Source organism: Miniopterus natalensis, chromosome 4, assembly GCF_054644295.1.
Source record: "Miniopterus natalensis isolate mMinNat1 chromosome 4, mMinNat1.hap1, whole genome shotgun sequence".
In the NCBI taxonomy this organism is placed as follows: domain Eukaryota; kingdom Metazoa; phylum Chordata; class Mammalia; order Chiroptera; family Miniopteridae; genus Miniopterus; species Miniopterus natalensis.
The window spans coordinates 87,573,727-87,597,395 of NC_142084.1; the positions used below are offsets into that span (position 1 = coordinate 87,573,727).

A 23,669-nucleotide genomic window follows, 5' to 3' on the forward strand; every position below is an offset into this window, starting at 1 on the left:
CTTACATGTGAATGTCATCAAAGCCTGAGGCATTAATTAAATGAAACATACACACTATCAATAAACTGTTCATAATTTCTAAAGGAAATGCGGGTTAAAAGAACAGGACTGCATTCAGAAAAAATCCCAATGACATTTTTATAAGAAACTAAAATAAAAAAATAACATCCCAATTTGATAAAAACAAACAAAAATGATTTAAAGTACACAAAGGAGAGCAAAGACAAAATTTGCAAGTCATTCTGCAGTTTGTTCTTTAAACCTACCTATTTTGTGATATAAAAAGTTTAAGAAATCTTTCCAGCAAGTAAAGCAAGGTCAAAGTGGGACAGAAAATACATTTGATTTTTAAGTGGCATGATCTTATTTTCTTTTTATAGTTCCCTTTTCCAATGTTGGTTTTTCCTCTTTAGCGGACCGTGATACTAGATTTTGCATTAAGATTGAGTTTATAATGGGCCATAGCTACTAGTGTTTAGAATAATTTACAGCCAAGTGAAATATAAGGACATTAAAGTTAAGAGGGAAAGTTCCTAGCAACCTTCAAATATATAACCACGCCTCCCGTCTGGCCATGAGAGGATGTGAGTTGTGTACTTAGGAAGAGATTCTGTGCTGCCTCTAGCAGCAGATGGGGTGGATGTCAGACTACACTCTTAAGGTACCTATAACTTTGAACACTTACCTGATACTCAGCTCTTCCATCAAAAAATACAGGGATTCTGACTTAATAAACTGTAAGAGGCCCTTTTACTTTGCTAATTTTTATTTGCATGCTTTAGTTTATCAATGAAGACATCTTTATGAAACTATGCCGTTGCAAAATGAAAGGATTCCTTTTACTCATATTAGTCTGTTTAAATTCTTAATATTCTGTTACCAGCTGCTTACTATTTCCTCTTTTTCCATAGCTTCTTTAAGAATAGAATCTCCTTTGACATAACGTGATAGTAATATTCATACACATCAAACTAATTTTTAATGCTTTCTCTGCACAGGAAGTATCCTAAAAATTAAGTAAATTATCATATTTAATCTTCAATCAAATCCACGGAGAGGAGGTTTACTTCACTGTACAGATGAGAAAAACAGAGGCTTAGAAATTTAACTTGCCCACATATGCTTGAAATGTGAATATAGTCGGTCTCAGAAACCAGTTTACAAGGATGCCCACACCCTATGAGAGCTGGTACCCTGTCTAATGCCAGGGGAGAAGTGCTGGTGTTTTGCCATGGCCTCTAGGACCATGGATAAGGCATATTTGCCTTTGTAGAAACAACGAAAAAGGAGCATGGCTGATCTCATCACAGCTTGCCATGGCACCTCAATAATCAATACAGCTTGCCAAACAGTCAATACAATATACTGCCTCAGAAAACAGGTATAACAAATCTTATTTACTGATTTGGAGGGATTGCCTGCAGGAGGTCTACTTCTGTTGGCTGTGAGTAGGTGCACCTGTGATTTCTGATGCTTGATTTAATGTGCCAATTCTTCAAACCTAGACAAATCTCACGGGGAAGGAAAAGCTCGAGAGCCATTGGTTTTAGTGGTTTCCTGAGATTACCTGGGACATTAAAAGGAAATGACACTTAGCAAATCTGAGCTGCTCCTTTTGGATTAACTATTGGATTTATCAACTTTTTAAAGGAATGTATGTGGTGCCTGGGGCAAGTATCTTACTCATGGTCACCAAGCCCTCCATCACTTTAATATCTTTAAAAATCTCTTCCTTGATTACAGGTCCACTAACCTGCTTCCTGAATTAGTAAGTAGAACACTGAATTTCAGTCTGTAAAATCAGGATTCTAGTTCAAATACTTCTATTTAGTTAACCATACGGCTAAGTGTTCATAAGTCACTTAACATCTCTGTATTTTATTTTTGAAAAAGAGAAAGAGAGAGAGGGAGGGAAGGAAGGAAATACAAATGGTCGTTGTGTTCACCCCTCGGAAATGGCAGCAGGATGGAGGTAAATTATACTAAAGCACTTTGAAAACCCTCAAATGTGGTAAAAACCATAATATTGGAATTACCATTGTTTTAAGTATTTATACTCAACCAGGAAATAGCCTGGGCAGCACCAGAACTATAATAAAGTTCAAAAAGGAATGGGTCATAATGCATGAGAAAGAGAATTCCTAAAGCAAACTATGGAGGCTGAGGTCCGAGCAAACTGAGGCAGGAAGGGCCATGCAGTCTGAGCATCTGTATTTTATTTCACTGTTTTTCACACACTGAGAATGACCTTGGCAACTACTTCCAAATGCAGCAGAGAAGACTGAGTTGTCTTTCTGGCGTTACTAAGCAAAGAGAAGCAATTTCACTTCCCTCCATCACGAAAGGTGAGCGGAAGCTGTCCAGCCCTCCCCAGGTGAGGTCCCCCCATTTCCATCCCACAGAAGCCACTTTCTGTACCTGAACCTTGGACCTCGGTCTTTGAAAATAAAGCTCTTTTTGGATTGGAATCATGTACATTGAATAGCCCCAAGTGTTATCAGACACATTCGAATCACAAAGAAAACTACCTCTATAAAGAGCTGGGAGCAGTTGGCGTTTTGTTTTGCATTTTAGCTTCTCAATAAAATTCTCAGAAATATGAAGTCATTAGCATATAGGAATATTAGTATCTATAGACTCCATTAGCTGACTCTTGCAGACAGACACCTTGGGGGGATGATACCCCTAAAGCTCTACAGATGAGCAAAATGCTTATTCTGCAAAAACAATTGCAAAATATTCAGTTGGAAAGAAGCAAACTTTCTGATAAGCAACACAACTACTGTTTGTCAGCTCTTTTTTTCTGGCCTAAAAAGCAATGCTGCCTTTTTTCTTCTTTCTGGTTCTTTCCAAATTTGTTTCAAATTTAACAACTTAAAAATAAAAATTCTGTGTTGTTTTTTTTAAGACTCAAAAGATTTTCAGGATTTCAGAACTGGAAAGGATACATTAACCCAATTCTCCCCTCACTTCACACGCGCAGAAATGTAACCAGCCCAGAAAAAAAACATTACTTGAGGTCACATACTAGTGGGTAGGTCTCTTGAATCCCAGCCTAATGCCCTAGGATTCCTTTCTACCAACAGCTTCTCTGACCACCTGACCATGTGCTCTTCAGGACATCATTACCCGTGACTTGCTGTCCATTCTGTATTAACTGAAGTCATGAAAGTTTCAGAGGTCTTGTGACATTATACGAAATTAAATTGTCTCTGTGTGTATTGTTACTAGATTCTACTTATTGAGATTTATTATGTGCAAAGAACTTTACTAAGCCTTTTCTGTATACTAAATCATTTAATTTTTAGAATAGTCTTTTGAGGCCGATACTATTATCATTTCTATTCAATGGATGAGAAAAGTGATGATTTAATGAATTAATTTGGGCCATATTACACAGCTAGTACATGGAAGAGCCAAGGTGTCACTGTCCAGATCTTCCATTACTATGTAAAGCTATCAGTGTTTTTAAAAACATCAAAGAAAAAGCACATGCCCTACAAATTTTCCTAAGTAAATTTGCCTCGATCACTTTTAAGAAATAAAACTGCATTTCTACCAGTTGGATAATTAATGACCAGATATATTTAGTTCTAATCAAGCAATAAAAAACAAATTGTGCTACATTCTCTTCTTTAAATACTTTTTAACCACTTTCAAAGACATTTGGTATTAATAAAGATGTTCTAGGATTGAGGTCCAAATCTGGCTTTATTGATCTGATAGACTGAATCAGTTCGTTGTTAATTTTCCTGATCATCTTACATCTGAAATAGTACGGCATATGTATGAGTAGTTAAGCGACAACAATTATACCTCATTTTATGTGCAGTCTGGTACTCCTGTGTAGTTCTGCTCTTTGGTTTAGTTTTTCATCTCAGCCATTATTCCATTGTACAAACTTCAGAAAGGAAGAACTGCCTAACTATGGCAAGTTGGACAGCAGTCTTTGAAAGGTCTGTGCATTCCACTGTCACCTCTCTCTACGTGATCCTCACATAACTGCAGGATTACTGGGATGATGCTGGGCAAGGACTTCCAGGGCAAATTCTGGAAGCCAACTGAAAGAAACACCCTTGAATTGCAGGTTGAATCTAAGCAATGATAAACACTTCTGGACAAAACTATAATTTGTAGTGCTACAACTTCTTGGGAGCTAGAAACACTAATAAAGGGAAGTAAGTTATTCTATCATTGGTTTAATCCATTTCTTATGTAACTTCCATGAGTCAGACCCTTTTTGATTAGACCTGGTTATGGTTGGAACAGTCAAAACAGACATGGTCATGACCTCATGAAGCATAGTCTAATGGGCCATGGGATTATTTCTAGAATAGAACATCATCTAGGGAACAGGAGTAGAAAAGATTTTCTTGATTCTAATTCTTATATTAGTCACAATATTAATTTCTCAAAAGTATCCATATGTTATTAGGTCATAAAACTTCATAATTTACTACAAATAAAACTGAACATAAGTTTCTATCAGTCTCTTTTTATTGCTATTATTATTTTTATTTTCAATTATAGTTTACACTTAATATTATTTTATACAAAATGTCCCGCCTGCTATTCCTATCACTCTCATTTTTAAAAAATCTATCTGTGATAGTTAAAGAACAAATCTAGGAATTAATATGAGCCAAAGAGCTTCACATTATTTCCTATAACTCCTCCAATTTTAGTTCTAAAGATGTTTTCCTTTTTATGCTTTTTATAACCTTAATTGATAAAAACGTATTTGTCCAAGAGATCACACCTTCAACACATTTATAATTTGAACCCATCTCTCATCCATCTAAAGCCCTAACAGATACATAAGAAAACCAAAAGTAATGATTTCAGTTTCATCTGCTGTATCTTCCATAGGTTTATGTTCAGAGTTGTACTTTCTATTTTATGTCATACTTATTGTCCTAAAACAAAAGTCAGAAAACTTTTTTTCTGTAATTATTCTACAGTAAGTATTTTGGACTTGACAGGCCATAGGGTCTCTGCTATAACTACTCAATTCTGCCTTTACAGTGCAAAAGAAGGTAGGGGTAATATATAACCAAAGGGGCATGGGTATGGTCCAATAAAGTTTATTTATGAAAGTAAGCACCCAGTCATGTTTGGTTTACTCCTGCTCTAAGATACCAATAATCTTTTGGCCAACTCTAGCCTAATAAAGATGAGCACAATCATCAAAGGCAGTCTCATTAAAATCCAGCTTAAAAATATTCTAAAGTGTATCTTTGATGATAAAATTTTATGATATCCTTTGAAGGGAAAATAAATCTATAGATCATTAATAATTAAATTCCCTCCCAATTGTGCTGCAGTCAGTATCTACTTATGATAGTACTATATCTGTATTTTTTATAAAAACATACATATCCTACACATAGTTGTCAAAAGACCGAGCCTCTCTTCATACATCAATCAGAAGTCTAAATTCATGCAAGTGCAGCACATCAATATTTTAATATAAAAGTCATCTAATATAGACATTTCATGTTGCATGGAAAAATATATATTAAGTAAACTTCGTTATTGTTTGCCTACACTGTATTACAGGAAGCACCCTTTCCTGTTCAGGATGTACATAGTCTTTACAAGCTGATGCACGTAGCACTGTTATTTCAGGTTAGATCCCAGTCTCCTACGTATTTAATTGTAGTTTATCGGTTTTAAATAATTCAAACTGAGGAGATTAAGTTCCTCCTTAAACAGGAGTAACTATTTTATATTCAATTCTGTATTATATATGTGCATGTGTGTGTGTGTGTGTGTGTGTGTGTGTGTCTGTCTATGCCTGTGACAGCCAATACTTCTCAAAAGTATCCATCTGTTTTCAGGTTACAAATACTATATGACAGCCCAATACCAAATGCTGTGGACAAGGCTGAGCTAGTTTACAGAAATTCTTTGTTCCTACAACTTCTGAGCTTTCGACTTTTTTCTCAAAGGTACATCTGACTTAACCAATACAAACGTTACAATTCAACTAAAGAGCCACTAAATCCCCTAAGATGTATACAGCATATTTTCTCTAAACTTTTTAGTGACATATATTGAGATCTTTTCTAGAAATCTCAAACCTCGTGTATAACTAAGCCATTGCTGGCTGAAGAGATCACAATGATAATACAAGCTGTCCAGCAAAGCAGATGGACAAGTCAAGGTATTGGAAACAGCCACACCAACCTGAATTTAAACTACCCTAATGGGAGAGCGTTATGGTGCAAGAACCTTTGGTGATCAAGACAATGGATAAAAGTCATGATGAGATTTAGTACTGAATCCAGGCAGGTCTTCATTCTGAACAAATATTTGAGGCAACAGTCCCACACAGTGTTTTAGTTACACTATTTCGTTCCCTGGTTGTAGATGTTCTCAACATGAAATCATTATCTTCAACTATTTGTACTTAAACTATTGATACCTCAATAATAAACAGCAGAGTTTACATGGAGCCTCATGATGATGGTGTGACATAATATATCCAAAATCGCTTTCTTATTTTCGTAAGGTTTGTGATGTGCAAGATAAAAATGGGATATAGTAATCAGAGACTATTGCTTTCAGCCTAAGCTTTACTCAGTAGGGTTAAAGGGATAGATGGAATCTTTAAGGCTGTGCCTCAGTGGTAATTCATGCTGGTCCTATGGGGCCACATAAATGAATCCTATATAGTCAAAGACTGAAATTGAAATAAAACAATCATTTTAAAATGTTTAAATGGATTAGGATCATAATAAGCTGCAAAAAGATGCATAATGTTTCTACATATACATTTCAAATATGTTAGTAATACCCAAGGCACCCTCATGCATAAATTGAAATGGAAATGGTACCCTGAGTTTTAAAGTTAAAAGATACCCCTTTTCATATGGAAATATGGCATTTGTTCTTTAGGCCAAGAATCGAAAATAATCATTGGATATAAAAATCCCATTTACACTAACCATAAAAACTGTAAAGTACTGAAGAATAAATTTAACAAGAATTATGTAAGGCCTATGGGAATAAATTTAACAAGAAATGTACAAGACTTACATGGAGAAAATGGTAAATTTTTACTGAAAGACATAAAAGAATATGCATAAATGGAGAGAAATATTATGCTCCTTAATAGGAAAAACCAATACTATTGAGAAGTAAATTTCCTTTTAAATTTCTCAATAAATTTTAAATGAATTACAACAAAATACTAGTAACATTTTTTTAACTTGCCCAAATTTAAAGATTATATAAAAACATAATTATTTCATAATGGTTATGCATAATTAAGTGGAAACATAATGAGGGGAGATTTGTGTTGGCATTTAAATCTAAAATAATTAAAACCACATGGGCCTGGCACAAAAATATGAAAAAATATTAATGTGGCAAATTACAGAGTACAGAGACCCAAGGACATGAGATTTCCTACATGATAAAGACATTTCAAATCATGACGAGATTATTTCATTAAATGTTACTGCGACATCTCTCTATGTGTCTATGAACTTACTCTAACATGCATCTCAAATGGATTCAGTATTTATCTGAAAAATTCCACCAACTACTGAAAGATAATCTGGACTTTTATAAAAATCTTGGAGTGAACAAGACCTTCCAAAGCCTGAAAAACAAGGTCAAAAACCATAACATATTTTGTACACACAAATCTAAATCTTCTGGGCACTGAAAGATATTTCTAAGTGATTACACATGAAACTATTTCTGCAGTATGTAATAAAGGGTTAATCATCTTAATATATAAGATGCTACAACAAATCTGTTAAGAAAAGAATGGGTCCTCTAATAGAAAAACAAGAATGAAGGACATGAAAAGGCAAATCAGAGAGAAGGAATAGAAATGGCCTATAAACACAAAGCGGTGTTTCCAGAAATAGTTAGCTGGAAATAAAATTTTTAATTAATCCAGAAAAGTATCAATGTTACCTAACAGATGAGCAAAGGGAGAAAGGATGAGTGAACTGGGGGACACCCAGCACTGGTCTGTGTGTGCGATAAAACTCCCACACTGGCCGTGTGAACACACATGAGCACTTTTTAAAAGGAAGCAAAGCTTAGTATGTTTCAATGTCGAAAATGTACATACTCTGGGTTCTAGTAATGTCACTTCTAAGAATTTACTAGGGGGAAGTAATTTTACAATTGCATTAAATATGAACTCATAGGACTGTTTAATCCAGTTTAGCTCACAATAGTAAAAAACTCCCCTGGAATAATGATAATGCCCTTCAACAGAGAACTGATGTAAGAAATATGGTGCAGCCATACAGTGAAATTCTATGCAACCACTGAGTATTACAGAAAAATTTTAGGTGCATCAAAGATGTTCACGAAATGTTAAGTGCAGAAATCTTATTATAAAAAGTCATCATTCTATTTCCTGTGCATGCGTGTGAGTTCCCAAGAAGTCTGGAAGTTTGGCGATCATTTTGCTAACATAACAGTACCCATTTCTGGGTAATGGCATAAAGGTCTTCACTTTTCATTACAGTTTACTACATTACTGATTTTTCTATAAGGGGCAGAAATAAGTAATAATAATAATTCAGAGTTAAAAATTACAGGATTTTAAGAAAATTATAGGACAAATTTACCTGCTTTGCAAATCAGACACAACCAAGGCTAAAAGTTATGTTATATCCTTCATTTAATTTCCAAGTATAGAAACTGTGAAGCAGAATTTAAGAAATGTATACAAGGTTTTATCACCAGTGACAAATTGAGGGCAAATCCAGAACTTCCTAGTTCTTGCTTTTGAAATAAATACTGACCTTACTGACCTTTTCACATTAATTATAGAAATCTCTTAAAAATGCAGTAGCATATTTTAGTACAAGAATTGCTTGCTTTCAAAAAAAGATACAGAACTTAGTGTTTTAAAATTTTATATATATATATATATATATATATATATATATATATATATAAATAAAATTAGGACGGACACACACATACACCCCTGGCCTGATTTTATTCTTAATATTCATCAACCCAGTTGTTTATTTGATAAAATAGGAAAAAAGAGATTGGAAACATTTTAAGCCACACATTTTTTCCCAACCTTAAGGAACACAAATGCATTCAAACCGTCTCTAGGCTTGACCTTGGAATCCATCACGATTCTCACTCTACACAAATTCCGGTCACCGTTTTACTAAGTATTCTGCGAGGGGTGCCACCTCATTAAAATAACAGGATACGAAGGCCTCACGTGTTCTTGGTTCTAAAAGTCTCTCCTAAAGTTTAATCAAAAATGAATCTTGTTATTAATTCTCAGGATTACCATATGCTTTTTTAAGAGCAGATTTTTATTTTGAGCAATAACTGAATTCATTGCTCGGTGATGAAAGATGATTTATAACAACGAAGAAAAAAGTAAGTCATAATCATCAACTTACTCATGAACCCTAATGGTGAAGAAACAGTAATAATTACTATTTTAATTGATCTTTAAATGACTTAGGCTAATTTTGCATATTACAGATAAAATTCTTTACGTTCTACTTGTTTGATTTCTATAGGTTTCCCAAAGTCATCTGAAAAGCTGGATTATCAATTATCGACAGTCATCTTGGGAGATTAAAATTGAGGCAGATTCATTCAATTCTTTCAACTTCCCTTTACTTTAACTTGAGAAAAAATACACAAAATAAATGCCATAGGGGACAAATGGGGCTCAAACCCCAGTTCCATCACTTTCCAGCTATGAAACAGTGAGGGCTGCATTGTCTTGGTCCTAATAGTTTCTAAAACAGAAATCTTCAAACCCTATTTACTCACCTGCAAAATGTGACAATACTTCTTATTTCATCACTTTTGAGATTTCAATGTGAAATCACTGAGAAATTACATTTCATTTCACAGAAGTTTCTCAATAAATGGTAATGACTATTAGTAGTGTTGTTAATCATAATAAAGTATATAACCCAGTTATATGTCCAAGGTATAATGTAATTTTTCAAACCCTGGTTTTCATTGACTCTTGTTATTTAAAATGTTTGCTAGTAAACTACTAAATGCTTAAAAGAACAGAGATAATCCACATGCACTTCGATACTGCTGATTCCCTATCATATCAATTCAAAAGGACAGCCCCTGATTATACACACATTCTTTCATGGCAAATCTTTGTGGCATATTTTATAAAATACTTATTTATACTAAGCAGAATCCACCTGAGCATGTGAAAAAGACCTTCAGCTATTTCTCAGCTATTGAAAGAATCTTACAAACTCCTCAAGGACAGGAACCACCTATGTCTCTCTCCATCTCCCTCTCTGGGTATCTCTATCTTTGTCTCTCTCTCTCTCTCTCTCTCTCAAGCCCAATAGCATAAGTAGCATTTCATTTAATCCAGTTAATTCCTGCTATGATTGCACTATGCATTAAAACAACAACGATAAAACTGGAAACCCAGAGCTCCAGGATTGTGGCCATTTTTCAAAATGACAGCATAAACAACAAGGGTTTTTTAGTCCAAATCAGGGAATTTTACAGTAGGACACATTTAGAACATTTGCCTTTGACTAAAGCATCCTAAGTAAAGAAAATTCCATTACTACACATTTCCCTCCATGTGGTCTAGCTGGTGGTGATGAGCACAGTCAGTTTGTTAAAATAGCAAGATAAAGACATTTTAAAATGTGGTTTTCAAAGCTGACTCATCAAATAGAAAGAGTTTTATGGTCTCCTAGAAAATGTGCAATTAAGATATTAAAATGATAGTTGATCTTTCCAAATAACCACATAATAATATAATTGCCAGAAAATATTACTTCCTGGTATTAAAAAAAAAAAAAAGCATTGGCAAAATGATTTTATTCGGATTTCTTATAGAACAGAATTTGGCTTCCAAAACCCAAAGTCTAAAATAAAGCACCCCCCAAAATATGAAAAAAATAAGAAAAACCCTGTTTTTCTTGGGGTCTATAATTTTACAGGTTTTTCACCTTAAATTTGGCAAGTACCTAGAATATTATGACTTGTAAAATAAGTGTATCATCCTCTAATGAAACCTGTTTAAAAAAAATTGTTTTGCCACACAGGCATACTCCTGTGATTCGAGTAAACACCTCTGAGCATTCTTCCAACACAGAAGCCAGATGCGATTTACAGAGCCTTGCAGACCAGCCCCAGCAGAGCAGAGAGAGCTGGCGTAGCCTTGCCTGAGACAGGAGTGATTTACACAACTGGTCAGTCAGAGAGCACTCTGAGAGATCTTCAGTCTATTAACTCAAACGCTCACTTGGCCAAAGAAACAGCAGTGAGTATTTACAAAATAAGTTCTGACAACAGAAAAAGTAATTAAATTTCTTTTTTTTTTCTTTATCATAGTGACTTCAACAATAGCAAGTACACAGAAGGGTGATTAGATTTTACAACCTAATACCTGGCACATACTCACATATTTAAAACTCTTTCACATCTCTGCTTCTTATTTTATGATATTCTTTAAAATAGCCTATAGATCATTTCATCTAAGATTAATATTTTAAGAAAATATTGGAAAATCTACAGTTGATGAAATGTCCACACCTTCACAAAAACCGACAATTTTTAAAACATGATCCTTGTATATTTGTTTAAAAGCCAGTTGTCTGATAGTCCCTTGTCAATCCAGTTAACCTGTAGTCCTAAGAAGCTGAAAGATTTAATAGTTATTTTAAAACATATGTGCCCTCCTGGAAGGGACAGCCAGCACACTCTGGAAAACACTGTTTTTCTATGTTGGTGCTTTTTTAGAAGTTGCAAGGTAAGAACAAATGGGCAGTATCGATAGAAACAACACTCGCCTGTGAATTATCTATATCAGCAGCCCTACTATTCAATATCTCCCATTAGCAGAATAAAACAGCCTTTAATTTTCCATTATTATTCATTATATTCTTATTTTCACGGGAAATGCAAAATTCTAAGTCAGTGTCAGGGCGTCTGAGCATGCAGGTTCCTCACCCTCTGCCAGAGCTACTGAATCAGGCTCTGGGCACAGGCCCCAAAAACATGAATATTCACACTAGACTTGTACGACTCCAGTACACAGCGAAGTCTGAGAATCACAGTGAAAACTTGGTTCTCAATCTTTTATTCTGATCCCTCTACGCAAAGGGCACACCACTCTCCTCCCCCACCCTCTGAAACACCCTTCTCTCCATCAACCCTGACCTCCTTCTACGGGCGATGGAGGCGAGCCCTTCTGCATGTTAGAGGGCACTGGCCCCTAGGTAAGAGCCATTTCCGACCCCTTCACAGCAGGCCTACGTGGCACAGCGCTGGTTAAGTTAGCACTTGATAGATACTGCTGATAGCCTGATATGCTGCAGTCCTTCAACTACTTTCCCAACAGACCCACTCAATCCATATTTGTCGAGCATCCACTAATTGTCAGGCGCGGCCCCGGCGCTGGGGATGCGTATGAACACCGAGCATGCATTTCTGCTTGCACACTTCAAAATCCCTAATCTTCCTTTATCGCTTATTCATGTACCGCTTTTCTTAGGACACACACAGATTCACCTCCAAAACTTCATTAATTTAATTGTTGGCATTGTATTAGGAGAGAAGTTATTTCACATTCAATTGTCCAAACAATTACTTCTAAGCTGAAACCTCTCAGAGGGTAGGTTGGCAGTAGCTGCCAAATTACAGGGCAAGGAAAATGAGACTTGGCAGTAAAACGGCAGGTAGAATGTCAACAAAATGAGCCTCAGCAAGAGCCCATGGGCTTAGGATACCTCCATATTTTCCCATATAAACAAGAACAGGATACTATAATCCTGTTTCTCTCCTTGTTTAATAAAATATATTTTAAAATAAAATGCACTACAGGAAGCAATATACAAACCTGGTGTTCGTATCTTTTAAAAACTCAAAACCATCTACTTTCTTATTTCAAAGTATTTTTTATGTCAACCAAAAATGTAAACTGAATTAGGAAAGACTGGTAATATCAGGATAGAAACACAGTAAAGAGTAACTTGTGTGAATGTGGGTCAAATTGATACATAAAACTTTTAAAAATTCCATTTATATGTTTCTTAAATCCAGTTCTCTACTGTGTACATGATTTGTATATTTTAGTTAATGGTGCATAAGTAAAAGTAAATATGCTTATTTCCAAATAATCTTTAACTAGATCATGTCTAATAATCTATTAAATGTATTTTAAAAAATCCTTTTTGAAAACAATACACAATGAATAAAAAAGAAAATACCAGTATACTCATATGTTTGTATATGTTTGTAAGCTCATGGAAAAGGCACCAAAAAAACCACACCAGTTTTCATTGGTGTGTAGGTTTGCATTTTTAAAAAAAAGCATAAAACTGAAAATAGTCATGGTCTGCTAAGTGAAAATGTAGACTATAAAATTCTCTCTACAAAATAAAATAATAAGTTCAATGTGCAAACAGACAAGAACTATAAGGTAATACACGCAAATTAAAACACAAATTCAATGAAGTGATTGAATGTGAACCATTTTTGCCTTTGATGTTCGTTGGTATTTTAAAATTGGTGTTATCACAATGTACTTCCAAACATAAATGGACATGGCGATTAAGCACAAAATCTATTACTCAGTGAGAAAATCTCCTACTTTAGTCTCTAGAGACCAGTGATGCTGTTAAACATCTTACAATGCACAAGCAGCCCCCTCGCCCCCAACAGAGAATCATCTGTCCCCGATGCCAGGAGTGCCAGGTTAAGAAACCCTGCCATAAAAGGATCACAAAACAAGTGAGTTCCTGATCCTAAAATTAAGCTCCTCCCTCCCAAAAGTTACGAATACTTTCTCCGATTTACATTCTTACAGGAATTCCCATGCGCATTTGTTCATGGGGGGTGGGGGGGTGGGAGAAGCATGCTCCAGCACACTCTATGTACTTGTAAAGTATAACACTTGATATACGGCTCTCCTGATTTCTATTGCAGGGTAAACCCATAGTCAGATCTTTATTTCAGGCCACATTCAAGCAAGAGCATTGTTCAGGGAACCCACAAAGCAACAGCAAAAAATGTGCCCTAAGAGTTAACCAAGAGAAATAGATTTATAAACTGTCAAAATCAAGTGGCATAGTTGTTTAAAAGAGAAGAATACATCTTCTAGAGATATAACCTTTACAATGAGTCTCATACATATTAAGTGGGATGGAAGACAGAAAGGTCTGGGAAGAGAGGAAAAAAACACGACGACCTGTAAGAGAATTATCTGCGGGAGCAATTCTTCAGAAATCACAAAAATGTGATCTCAATGGGAAAAAGTTCAATTGAGAAGAGATTAACCAAAGAACTTATATGCATATATGCTTAACCCAAGGACACAGACAATAGTGAGGTAGGCCTGGGGTGTGTGTGTGAAGTGGAAGGGGTCAATGGGGGGAAAGAGAGCATCTGTAATTCTTTCAACAATAAACATAAATTTTTAAAAATGAGTTCTTGATGATAAAGAGAAAAAGGGGAAAGGGTGTGGTCCTTTTGCATAGTGTCCACCCACACCCTAAAACCACTGAGACAGCCGGCAGTTCTTAAACATATATCAGCCAACATTTAGTGATGACTATTGGCCTTAATGGTTATCTAACAGATTTTGCTGGAGCAAAACATAATTGTTAAATAAGTTAAACAGCACCCACTCATTATGAAACAAATTTACATAAGCAATATCCTTAACTCTTCAACACCTTACGTAAGTCTTTATTGCTTGGTTTAAGTTATGCTCAACATATCTAACATAAAATGTGTCTCAAGAACGGGGGGCACATCTTATATTTAACACACACTAAATAAAGTATTCGTTTTAATGAAATGAAGATTTTTTTCAAGGTGAAGAGGGTGAGGAGTAATAGTAATATCTTATGATCAGTTTATCTGATCCAAAAAGAACCAACCAACCAACAACTAAAACAAAACAGGATACTCAAGGAATGAAAATGATCTTTCAAAAGGAGGCCGTGCTACATTTGAAAGTGCAGTACAACGAACGCCATGGCGAAGTCTGAGGAATGTGATGTCAGTCAATTGCTGTGTGACCTTGAACAAGCCACTTAATCTCTCTGGGCCTCAAGTTCGTTCTTCTTGTAAATACCTTGACAGTAACCATCTCATTCTTTCTATAGGATTAGATGAGATAATGCACATCAACAAGATACCTGCACAAGTTATGATTCAGTAAGCAGCTATAATGATTTTATTGTTTTAGTATTACATCGACGGTGGAAAAAGTTGAGCACTGTACAAGGGGAGGAGGGGGAGCGGGAAAGGGGGAGCAGAAAAAGGAGCAGAGAACATAATAGCTTGTTACTACTGGGCAGGAAGCTTCTAAGCAAAATTCAGAGTTAAGCTGCCTGCAGTCAGTGTTCACACCCACCTTCAGCAAGCTTCCCGCTTCCCGGATAACCTTCCCTGTGTCCTGGATAACGTCACTTACCCATCTCCACAGCAGCGTTAACCTCCTCTAATCTCAACAGAAAGGACCTCCCAGGTCACAGGGATACAGAGGTCTTCAATCCAGCAATCCTTTCGGTTGCTGTCTATCACCCACCCCACTCCCTGCTTTGTATCTGCAACCTACGCCCTTCTAAAGGTTCCTCCTTTTCCAAGTTATAGGGCTCCTTTCCACAAGTGCCCCCTTCCCACTTCGCTTCAGATCCAAACTCTCCAAAAGTATAGTTCCAACCACCAACACTCCTCTCGCTACATTTACCAGTGATGTCCCCTTACTGTTTCTGCGACACAAGTCTCAAAACTTATTTCAGTTGATCACTGGGGCATCTGGCTGACAAGAAAGACAATTCTGAGATGTTCTAAATTAAATGACGGTGGCCAGGAAGTCAGAGAAAGAGACAGAGAAGTTAGACTGTTAAAAGCTGGGGGCCAGCTGACAGGACTGCTCCCATTCCCGAACGAATGCTGGAGCTTAGAGACAACACCCAAGTGGCTACCAGCCAACCACGAAATGGGCCACAGCATCCCACCTGGGCATGAACTTTCAGGACCGTCACCTGCAAGCACTGGAAAATAGTAAATACTTCTTCCTTACAGACTATGCTTCTACCATAAAACTGCCGAGCCTCCACCTTTTCCCAACCCCCACCCCTTACTTGTAGCCGGCGAGTGCTCACACCCACCTTGAGCATGCTTCCCTGTTAGTCCCCCAGTCCCTCCTGGGCTTCTGCACTGGGTTTCAACCCCATCTACCAACCTTAGGTCTTCTTCCACTTCAATCCACCCTCCACACTTCAGAAGCATCTTCCTGAAGTGTAAATTCTTTCAAAACAACTTACATTTTTCTTATCCAAAACACAAAGTACAAAAAGCGCTCCTCAACTCCATGATGCCCAACATGGTGCCTTTTTCACTTAGTGCTGTTGCTGGTGGTCTAGACTTCACGCCGCAGGACCTGGTCTTTGACGGCTAATATAAAAGTGCTTTCAGCTGTGGAAGTTGCATTGTTTTGTTTAATATGACACAGCTGACCATTTCTTCTTTTTTTAAACTCTCTTGTGCCTCATCTTTGAAGATATTATTATCTGTAGTTTCTCCTATTAACTCTCTGACTGCTGCTTAGCTACTTATTAATCTCCTTAGTGGGCTCCTTTTCAGGGTTCCACCATTTACATTCCATGCTCACCAGAACTCCACTTGCAGCCGTCTTCTCACTTTCTCTTTTGAATTGCATCCATTCATACAGTTACTAGTAATACCACTTACATGCTGGTATGTCCAAGTTCATCTCTTTAGTCATGGCTCCTTACTCAGCTCCAGACCTACATTTTTCAATTACCTACTGGTTATCTCCATTGAGAGGTTCCATGTATACAGAGAAGTCAACATTTCCAAGATTGCCCATCCCCACCTTCTCAATCCAGCTGTTCTTTCTGTTCTATGTATCTGTAAATGACACCATGAGAAACCTGGGATTCACCAAGTCCTGTCACTTCTATCCTGTAAATGCCCTGGATCTGTATCCTCTCCTTCGATTCCCTGTGTTAGTTCGTCAGTCCTTCCTGGGTTTCTGCATTGGGTTTCCATCCCACCTCCCAACCTTCCACTTCAATCCAACCTCCACACTTGGGAAGCATCTTCCTGAAGTGTGTATCTGCTCCTACGATTCTCCTACGGATATCCTTTCATGGGTGCCTACAACCTTGGAAACAAAATTAAACTCTTCAGCAAGCCACAAAACGGGTCTTCATAATATGATCACCACCTATAACCTCGGTACCAACTCTCATTACCTCAAGCCTACTCCCAATCCCAGCCATTTTAAGCTACATGAAAATCTGTGACGCCACTTCTTTTGCCTGTGTCCTATTCTCCTACATGCCCCCTTTCTGTGCGCAACATGTACCCATAGACCCGTAACTCCCATCTTTACTTACCTAACTTGTATGTCGCACGTCAGTGCTCCACATTCTCAGTATTCCCTGCATATTTCCTCTTGCAAAGCACTTATGATGCTACATTGTGATTCTTTCTACATTTGTTTGTTTAAACAGTAAATGCCCTGACATTCAGGACTACAATTCTATGCTCTGTTTCTCCACATATATGACACAGCATCTAGTAAATAATAACAAATTACAGCCATAAAAACAAATACTTCACCCAGAATGTGTGGCATACACCAGGAGCCGAACATCTAATCAATCATTATACAGTCAAAACCACATGGGGAGGGAAAGAATAACCCTGTCTCTGTGTATTTTATAAACACGAGCTAGGAAGATAGAATAAATATGTAGATATAAAGCAACGTGAAATATCAAATAACAAATGAGTGATGTTGTAGTCTGCAAGCCACAAAGAAACCCATGGGAGACACAGACCACTGGGTGCTCACTTGGATGTTCAGAAAAAGTTTTAGGGAAAACTTTTACTAAGCGTAAGTACAGTAGAAGCCCAAAGATTTAACCATAGTGGATGCCTATATATTAAGTTTCACGAGGTCAGGAGACAAGTTGGTCTTGTTCACTGTTTTCTTCTAAGGCCAAGCACACGGCTGGATCATAGTAGCCACTAAATAAGTATTTGTGTTAACTGAATTTTAAACTTTGCAGCTGGTAAAGAAAACATCTGTTTTGTTTTGTTTTTTTAAAAGGCAGTACTTTTCTCCATTCGCCATCCCATAAAAAGGTAATTTGTGTTTGTGTTTACTAGAATCCTTTCCTCAAAAGTGAAATATTGCTTCACTCTCTGGTGGCAAATGTGTTGTTTCAAGATGGGGAAGAATCTGCTTTAAATGAAGAGAAAGCTATTTCAGTCCATAATCCTCAGAGCCAATTTTGGATCTTAAAATGCACTTTTCATCAAGAATGTTAACAAAAAGATTCCTGCCAGTTTAACCAAGACATCTAAAAATATGTCATTGGAAAGCCAAGCTTTCTGTTCAGGAGCATTCTAATTGACATCACGGTCTTCCAAAGATGTTCCACTGAGCCAACCTGAGTCACATGTCTGAGTAAGATGCCACTGTCACCCTCCTGAGTAAGAACTCGGGACTGCAGGACTTTAGGTTTTCTGCATTTTCCTTAGTGTGTGCTGATTTCCCAAGTGTTCCTAGAACGTCTTTGACCCCAACAGAGCTATTGTAATAAACCAGACCAGAGACATGTGTTACTTTGAGTTGGAAATCAACTTAACATGTCCCCTCTCGTTTCAAACATGAGGAAACTGAGACATGCTGATGTAAATTACTGACCCAGCCTTACTCAGGATAGCGGCTGCAGTGGACGCTGGGTCCCTTGAGTGACAGCGTGGGCTTCAACCTTCTACACAGGCTACGTTCACAGAACGCCAATACCTTCCACATGTATATTTCACTAATTCTGGTGGTCGCCTGAGACAGGTAAACTGGGACCCAGTCCCCTTTCACAGGTGAGTCATTCTCTCAGGATGACTACACAGCAGAAGCAGAGCGAGCACCCAGACTCCTGGATCAGATCAGGGTTTTTCTAGCTTTGTCATTTACCAGGATCACCACACACACTCAGATCTTTTTCTTTTGGTACAAACGAGTCAGTAACAATTTAAATGGTCTAGTGCCTACCATTCTCCAGAGAAATATTTGCTATAATAAAGTCTCAATTACCAGGGGTTGCAGGCCACAAAGGATAATAAAGCAGAAACATGGGTGTTAATCAATTTTGAGGTGTCACTTAAATAATCAATCAACTGTTTTTTCAGAACTGAATCTAATTTTAAAAACCCTAATCCTTTTAGACCTGTATGCAGGGGACAAAATGCCACAAACATCTTCTTTAATGAGACATTAGTGATGGAATTTCCCATCTGCTGCGTTAAATCAAATAAGCATATTTAAGTAAATAGCAAACATCACACAATTTTTCTTTGAAGGAGTAATGTAAGGTTACTGAGACTGCTAGCTGAAATAAGTTTATTTTGTAAGTCCAAATGTGTCTGGACAAGTCCACGTGTGTTAGCACTGGGCCAAGAAAGGAATCTGTAAGGGGATTTTTAACACTCAGTTCTAATCATTAATGCTGCACTGCTGTCCTATTTACAACCTGACATTTATTTTTACACTTCCAACATCCCATGATTTTTCAGCAACAGTAAATAACTTGAAGAGATGATACCTCGCCTTAGCTGGGTCTATATTTTGACTAGCAGGTCTTGGCATTGTGTCCAGTTCAGATACCTCTCCAAAATGCTGCATACAGGTTAAAAAAAAAATGAACTAAACTCATCAAGAAGAAGAAAAAAAAAAAAAAAACCTGTACCAAACAATTTGGGATTATAATACATCTAAGTTCTTAGTTTATCTATTGCAGCAATTTTTAGTTATGTCATGACTCTCTCTGGATTTTAAATAGTTCTTAATTTTTCTATCAAATCCTGTGTTTGTGACATTATAAAAGGAAAGGTGGTAAAATAAAATTTGGGAAGAGAAAAGAACATTTTGAATATACCGAAATGCAAAAGAGAGGACCTAATTCAGTCACACGTGGGATACACTGAAGCACACCTAATTTCTACCTTACTTTGTTTTTAGCAACACAATTTAGATTCAAGTACCTGGGATTTAGGAGGTAGCCACGTTAGGACATTTTTTAATTTTTATGGTAAAACTCAAAATACACTCTGATGAATGACCTCTAAAATCCCACAAAAGTGGGTATTTGTATATCTGAGAGATTAGTGTCCTAAGAAAGAAATATCCTCTACCCACATGAGACTTACAAAATGTGTGGGAAATCTGAGTTTCAGAACCATTCAAGATTGCCTTGAGTCTGTGTTTATACTCTACATGGTAAAAGCCTGCCCAATAACTAGAAAATAAAAAGACCCACGTCAGTGAAACATTAGAGGAGGAGTTGAATATTCCCTCCAGCGGCGATGAGATGTTTCAGAATCTTGTGATACCTCAGGGTTATCCCCTGTCTTTGGGCAGTGTATAGGGGAACGAGGCTGGCTATGTGAGCTTTCTCTGTTTGAATTCTGGGAAGGTGACAATTAGCGTAATGCTGAGAGCATGTCCACTACACAGCACCCGGGCTCTGGGCCGTAAGTGTCCTAAATTTCAAGTCCTGCGGGCTGGCTTGAAGTGCTGGCATTAAACCTTACACACTAGCACATTCCGTCTCTCGGCAGTCTTCTGAGAAATGTGCTCTGTGCTACCAGAATCGAAAGTAACCCTACAATGAAATGTGCCCTTTCTAGAAGTAACTTTTCCAAAGAGGAAACTTCAAAACAGAGTAGAAAAGCGGGGAGTAAGTGAGGGTATCTGGGCCCCCTGTCTTCTCTTGTGTGTCTGCAGTGCCCCAGCATGGGCAGCAGGGGGCGGACCTGCACGAAACTAGCCCCCACAAGTGTTTCCCAGTAGGGAACTCGGAGGCCTTCTCTCTCAGCCCTTGCCCCAAGTCTAAGGAGGTAGCCGCCAAGGGGGGCTGCTATCCGTAAACTGCACAAGCTTAGGACATAAGGTGCACAGCCTTGCAGAAATGCCCAGGGGGACACATGGGTCTGAGTCTGCCTTTGGAACACAAGGATGGCCAATTTTTATTTTATTTATTTGGGCGATCAGGGGGGCTTAAAGGGGTTGGTGGGGGGCTTGCCCTCAGTAGTATAGAGGTCACCTCTGAAAGCAACAAGTGGACATGAGTATCACCTGGGAAATTTATTCAGCCTCTTTGCAACAGTTTAGTTTATAGGTAATCTTCTCTTTTAAATGTTAAACCAAAAGCTTCTCCTCTTCCCCCTAACCCCACCCAAAACCTAGAACAACATTTGATGAACCTGGTTTCCCACTGAACCTTAGGAAATGCGGCTTCTGCAAGGGATCCTGCACGTGGCTGCATTTTGCATGTGAATGTGTGATGCATTTTACTCACTAGTATTCGAACCAAGAACCAAGTTGGGAAAATCTTTAGGGACCAAAAAGAGCTGGCTCCGAAACCACAAACACACTGGGTTCCAAACCCAAATCCCCTGCCCTTGCCCCCACTTCATACTCACAGCCACACACACACACACCCGCCCCCAGTGGCTGGCTCCTTTCTCCTTCCTATCCCCAATTAATGTCTGTGTAGACACAGTCATAAACCTCAGTACTCACCATATTGACTTCAGAAACCATATCGATGCTGGCAATGTCAATATTCATTCCCACGGCCACGGGGGGACCTGAAAACCAAGAGGGCCAGCCACGTGATTCCTCAGAACTTCATTCATTCTTAGCAAGAGTTGTCCCCGGGCATGGGACACTCTGCCCCAAGTCGCGCCCCCCCCCCATTCAAGTCCCTACTGCCTTTTTAAAGGGTGGTAGAAGCTTCTCTAGGAAGTGCCCTATTGAACATGCACACATGTGTTCTGATGGCTGAGGGACTCCAGCTCTGTCCACACATGTAGATGTCTCAGCAGGAAAACACACTCAACTCATCCAAAGCGCAGGAACACCCCAGCCCAAGGGAATTTTAAATATTGCGTTGAAACCCTCCTCCTCACTCACCCCCACAGCTTTTGTGTGCAGGTTTTAACTCTCCGAGCTTCGTGAGGCTGGAGCAAAATCAAATGGGCACATCAGGGTTTCTAAGGCTGCAGCAAAAGAGGTCCCCGGCCCTTCTCCTCCTTACCCTCCAAGCCCCCCAGGCCCCCCCCCCCCCCCACACACACACACTCTCCCCTGCCCCTGCAGTGAGGTTTCCAGGACTGGATGATATCCAGACACCAGCCACTTTAAAGCACCGTCAGAACTCTTCCAAAGTAGGCGGGCACAGGGGGTTAATGCCACTTCTCAACCAATTGTCTGCACATCTTGTCCTCAAAAATGTTCACAACAGCCTTCATTAAGCCAGGTTCCCCGGGCGCACCATTAACTAAACTTAAGAGATCTGTCACTGAAGGAGCCAAGGATTTATGACAGTGAAGCCGAAGGGCAGCAATCGCCAACACACGCTACAAGGGTCTCCCTGAAAGACCATCCAGGTGCTGGCTAGTAACAAATCGGCTTAAGTTTGGGCCAGTTTCTCAGCGTGGTAACAAAGAGACACATTCAGTGCCCCCCAGCCAGCGCGGTGAGGGAGAGGGAAGAGACGGCGGCCAAGCACAAAGCTCACAAGGCAGCTCGGGCTATAGCTGGGTTGTTTCTTATTTCCAAGGCAACCCCATTACCTCCAAAATCTGGTCTCAGGCGAATGTCATAGCCTTTCAGGAGTCTATCCACCGTCTCTTTAACCAGGGACATGTTACTAGGATCATTGACACTGAAGGGAGAAAAGACAATAAACGGGCATCAGTCAGGCAGCAGGCACGGCGCCTCAGCATCCCTCCGACCCGGCTGGCACAGGGATGCAGGCAGAGCCCTTCAAGTGAGGGGGGACCAGCGCCCGGGCGCACTCACCTCTGCGCGCAGACCGCGGCGATCAGCAGGGGGAACGGCCAGATCCCAAGGTAGCCTTTTTTCCGCTCTCTCCACATCCCTTCAGGTTTCGATGGGCTGAGGGGTTCGCCGGAGAGAGGAGACCCAACTTAGTGCGCCCGGTGCAGCGAGGCTAATGGGCGGCGCATGCGCACGGCGCGCCGAGCGTCCGCGGGGCCGCGGCGGCTGCCTGGGACCCGGCGGGTCTTCCTGCTAAAGAGAAAAACAACAATAATAATACAATAAAAATAAAATTAAAGGGGAAACCTGTATGTGCCTAGCACACACATCGCTGAGCGCTGTAGGAACGCGGCCCCCGAGACGACCCGGGGTAACGGCCGGGCCGCCCTTTCCCTTAGGACGAAGCCGCCCGGCGGCTGCAAGTTTCGGCGCCGCGGGCGGAGGCAGTTCGCGCCCCGCGGGCGGGTCCGCGGCCGGCCTGTGCGCCCCGAAATCCGCAGACCCGGCCTGAGGCCGAGGGGCGCGGGCGGGACACGGCTCCCCAGACCGCCCCTGGGCCCCGCGGCGCCCGGACGCTGAACTTTATTTCCCGGGAGCAGCGTCCCGCGGGCCAGGTGAGTGGGGGGCGGGGTAAGCCAACGGGGGAGTGTTGAGCGATCCGCCGGATTGGGGGCGGGCGGGGGAGTAGAGAAGACGCCGCAAAATAAAGGAAGGAAGCCAGAGAAAGGAAAGAAAACGCCGCTGCCTCCTCTGGAGCCTCGGAGCCCGCTTCCTTCCCTCCTCCGGCTCCTCACCCTCTGCCCCGTCTCCCTGGAGGCCTCGGGGT

General features: G+C 39.4%; 1 protein-coding gene across 2 annotated transcripts in view; it reads right to left on the reverse strand.

Moving 5' to 3' along the window:
- Positions 1-23,074, reverse strand: part of GABRB2 (gamma-aminobutyric acid type A receptor subunit beta2) — a 175,985-nt gene extending 152,911 nt beyond the window's left edge. For both annotated transcript variants that reach the window (XM_016214008.2, XM_016214007.2), the window contains exons 1-3: positions 22,865-23,074; positions 22,636-22,727; positions 21,581-21,648 (exon numbers count right to left, since the gene is read on the reverse strand). In XM_016214008.2, coding sequence (XP_016069494.1) covers positions 21,581-21,648; positions 22,636-22,727; positions 22,865-22,941 — 237 coding nt within the window. In that variant the 5' untranslated portion in view covers positions 22,942-23,074. The remainder of the gene's footprint in view (positions 1-21,580; positions 21,649-22,635; positions 22,728-22,864) is intronic.
- Between the last annotated feature and the right edge of the window lie 595 nt (positions 23,075-23,669).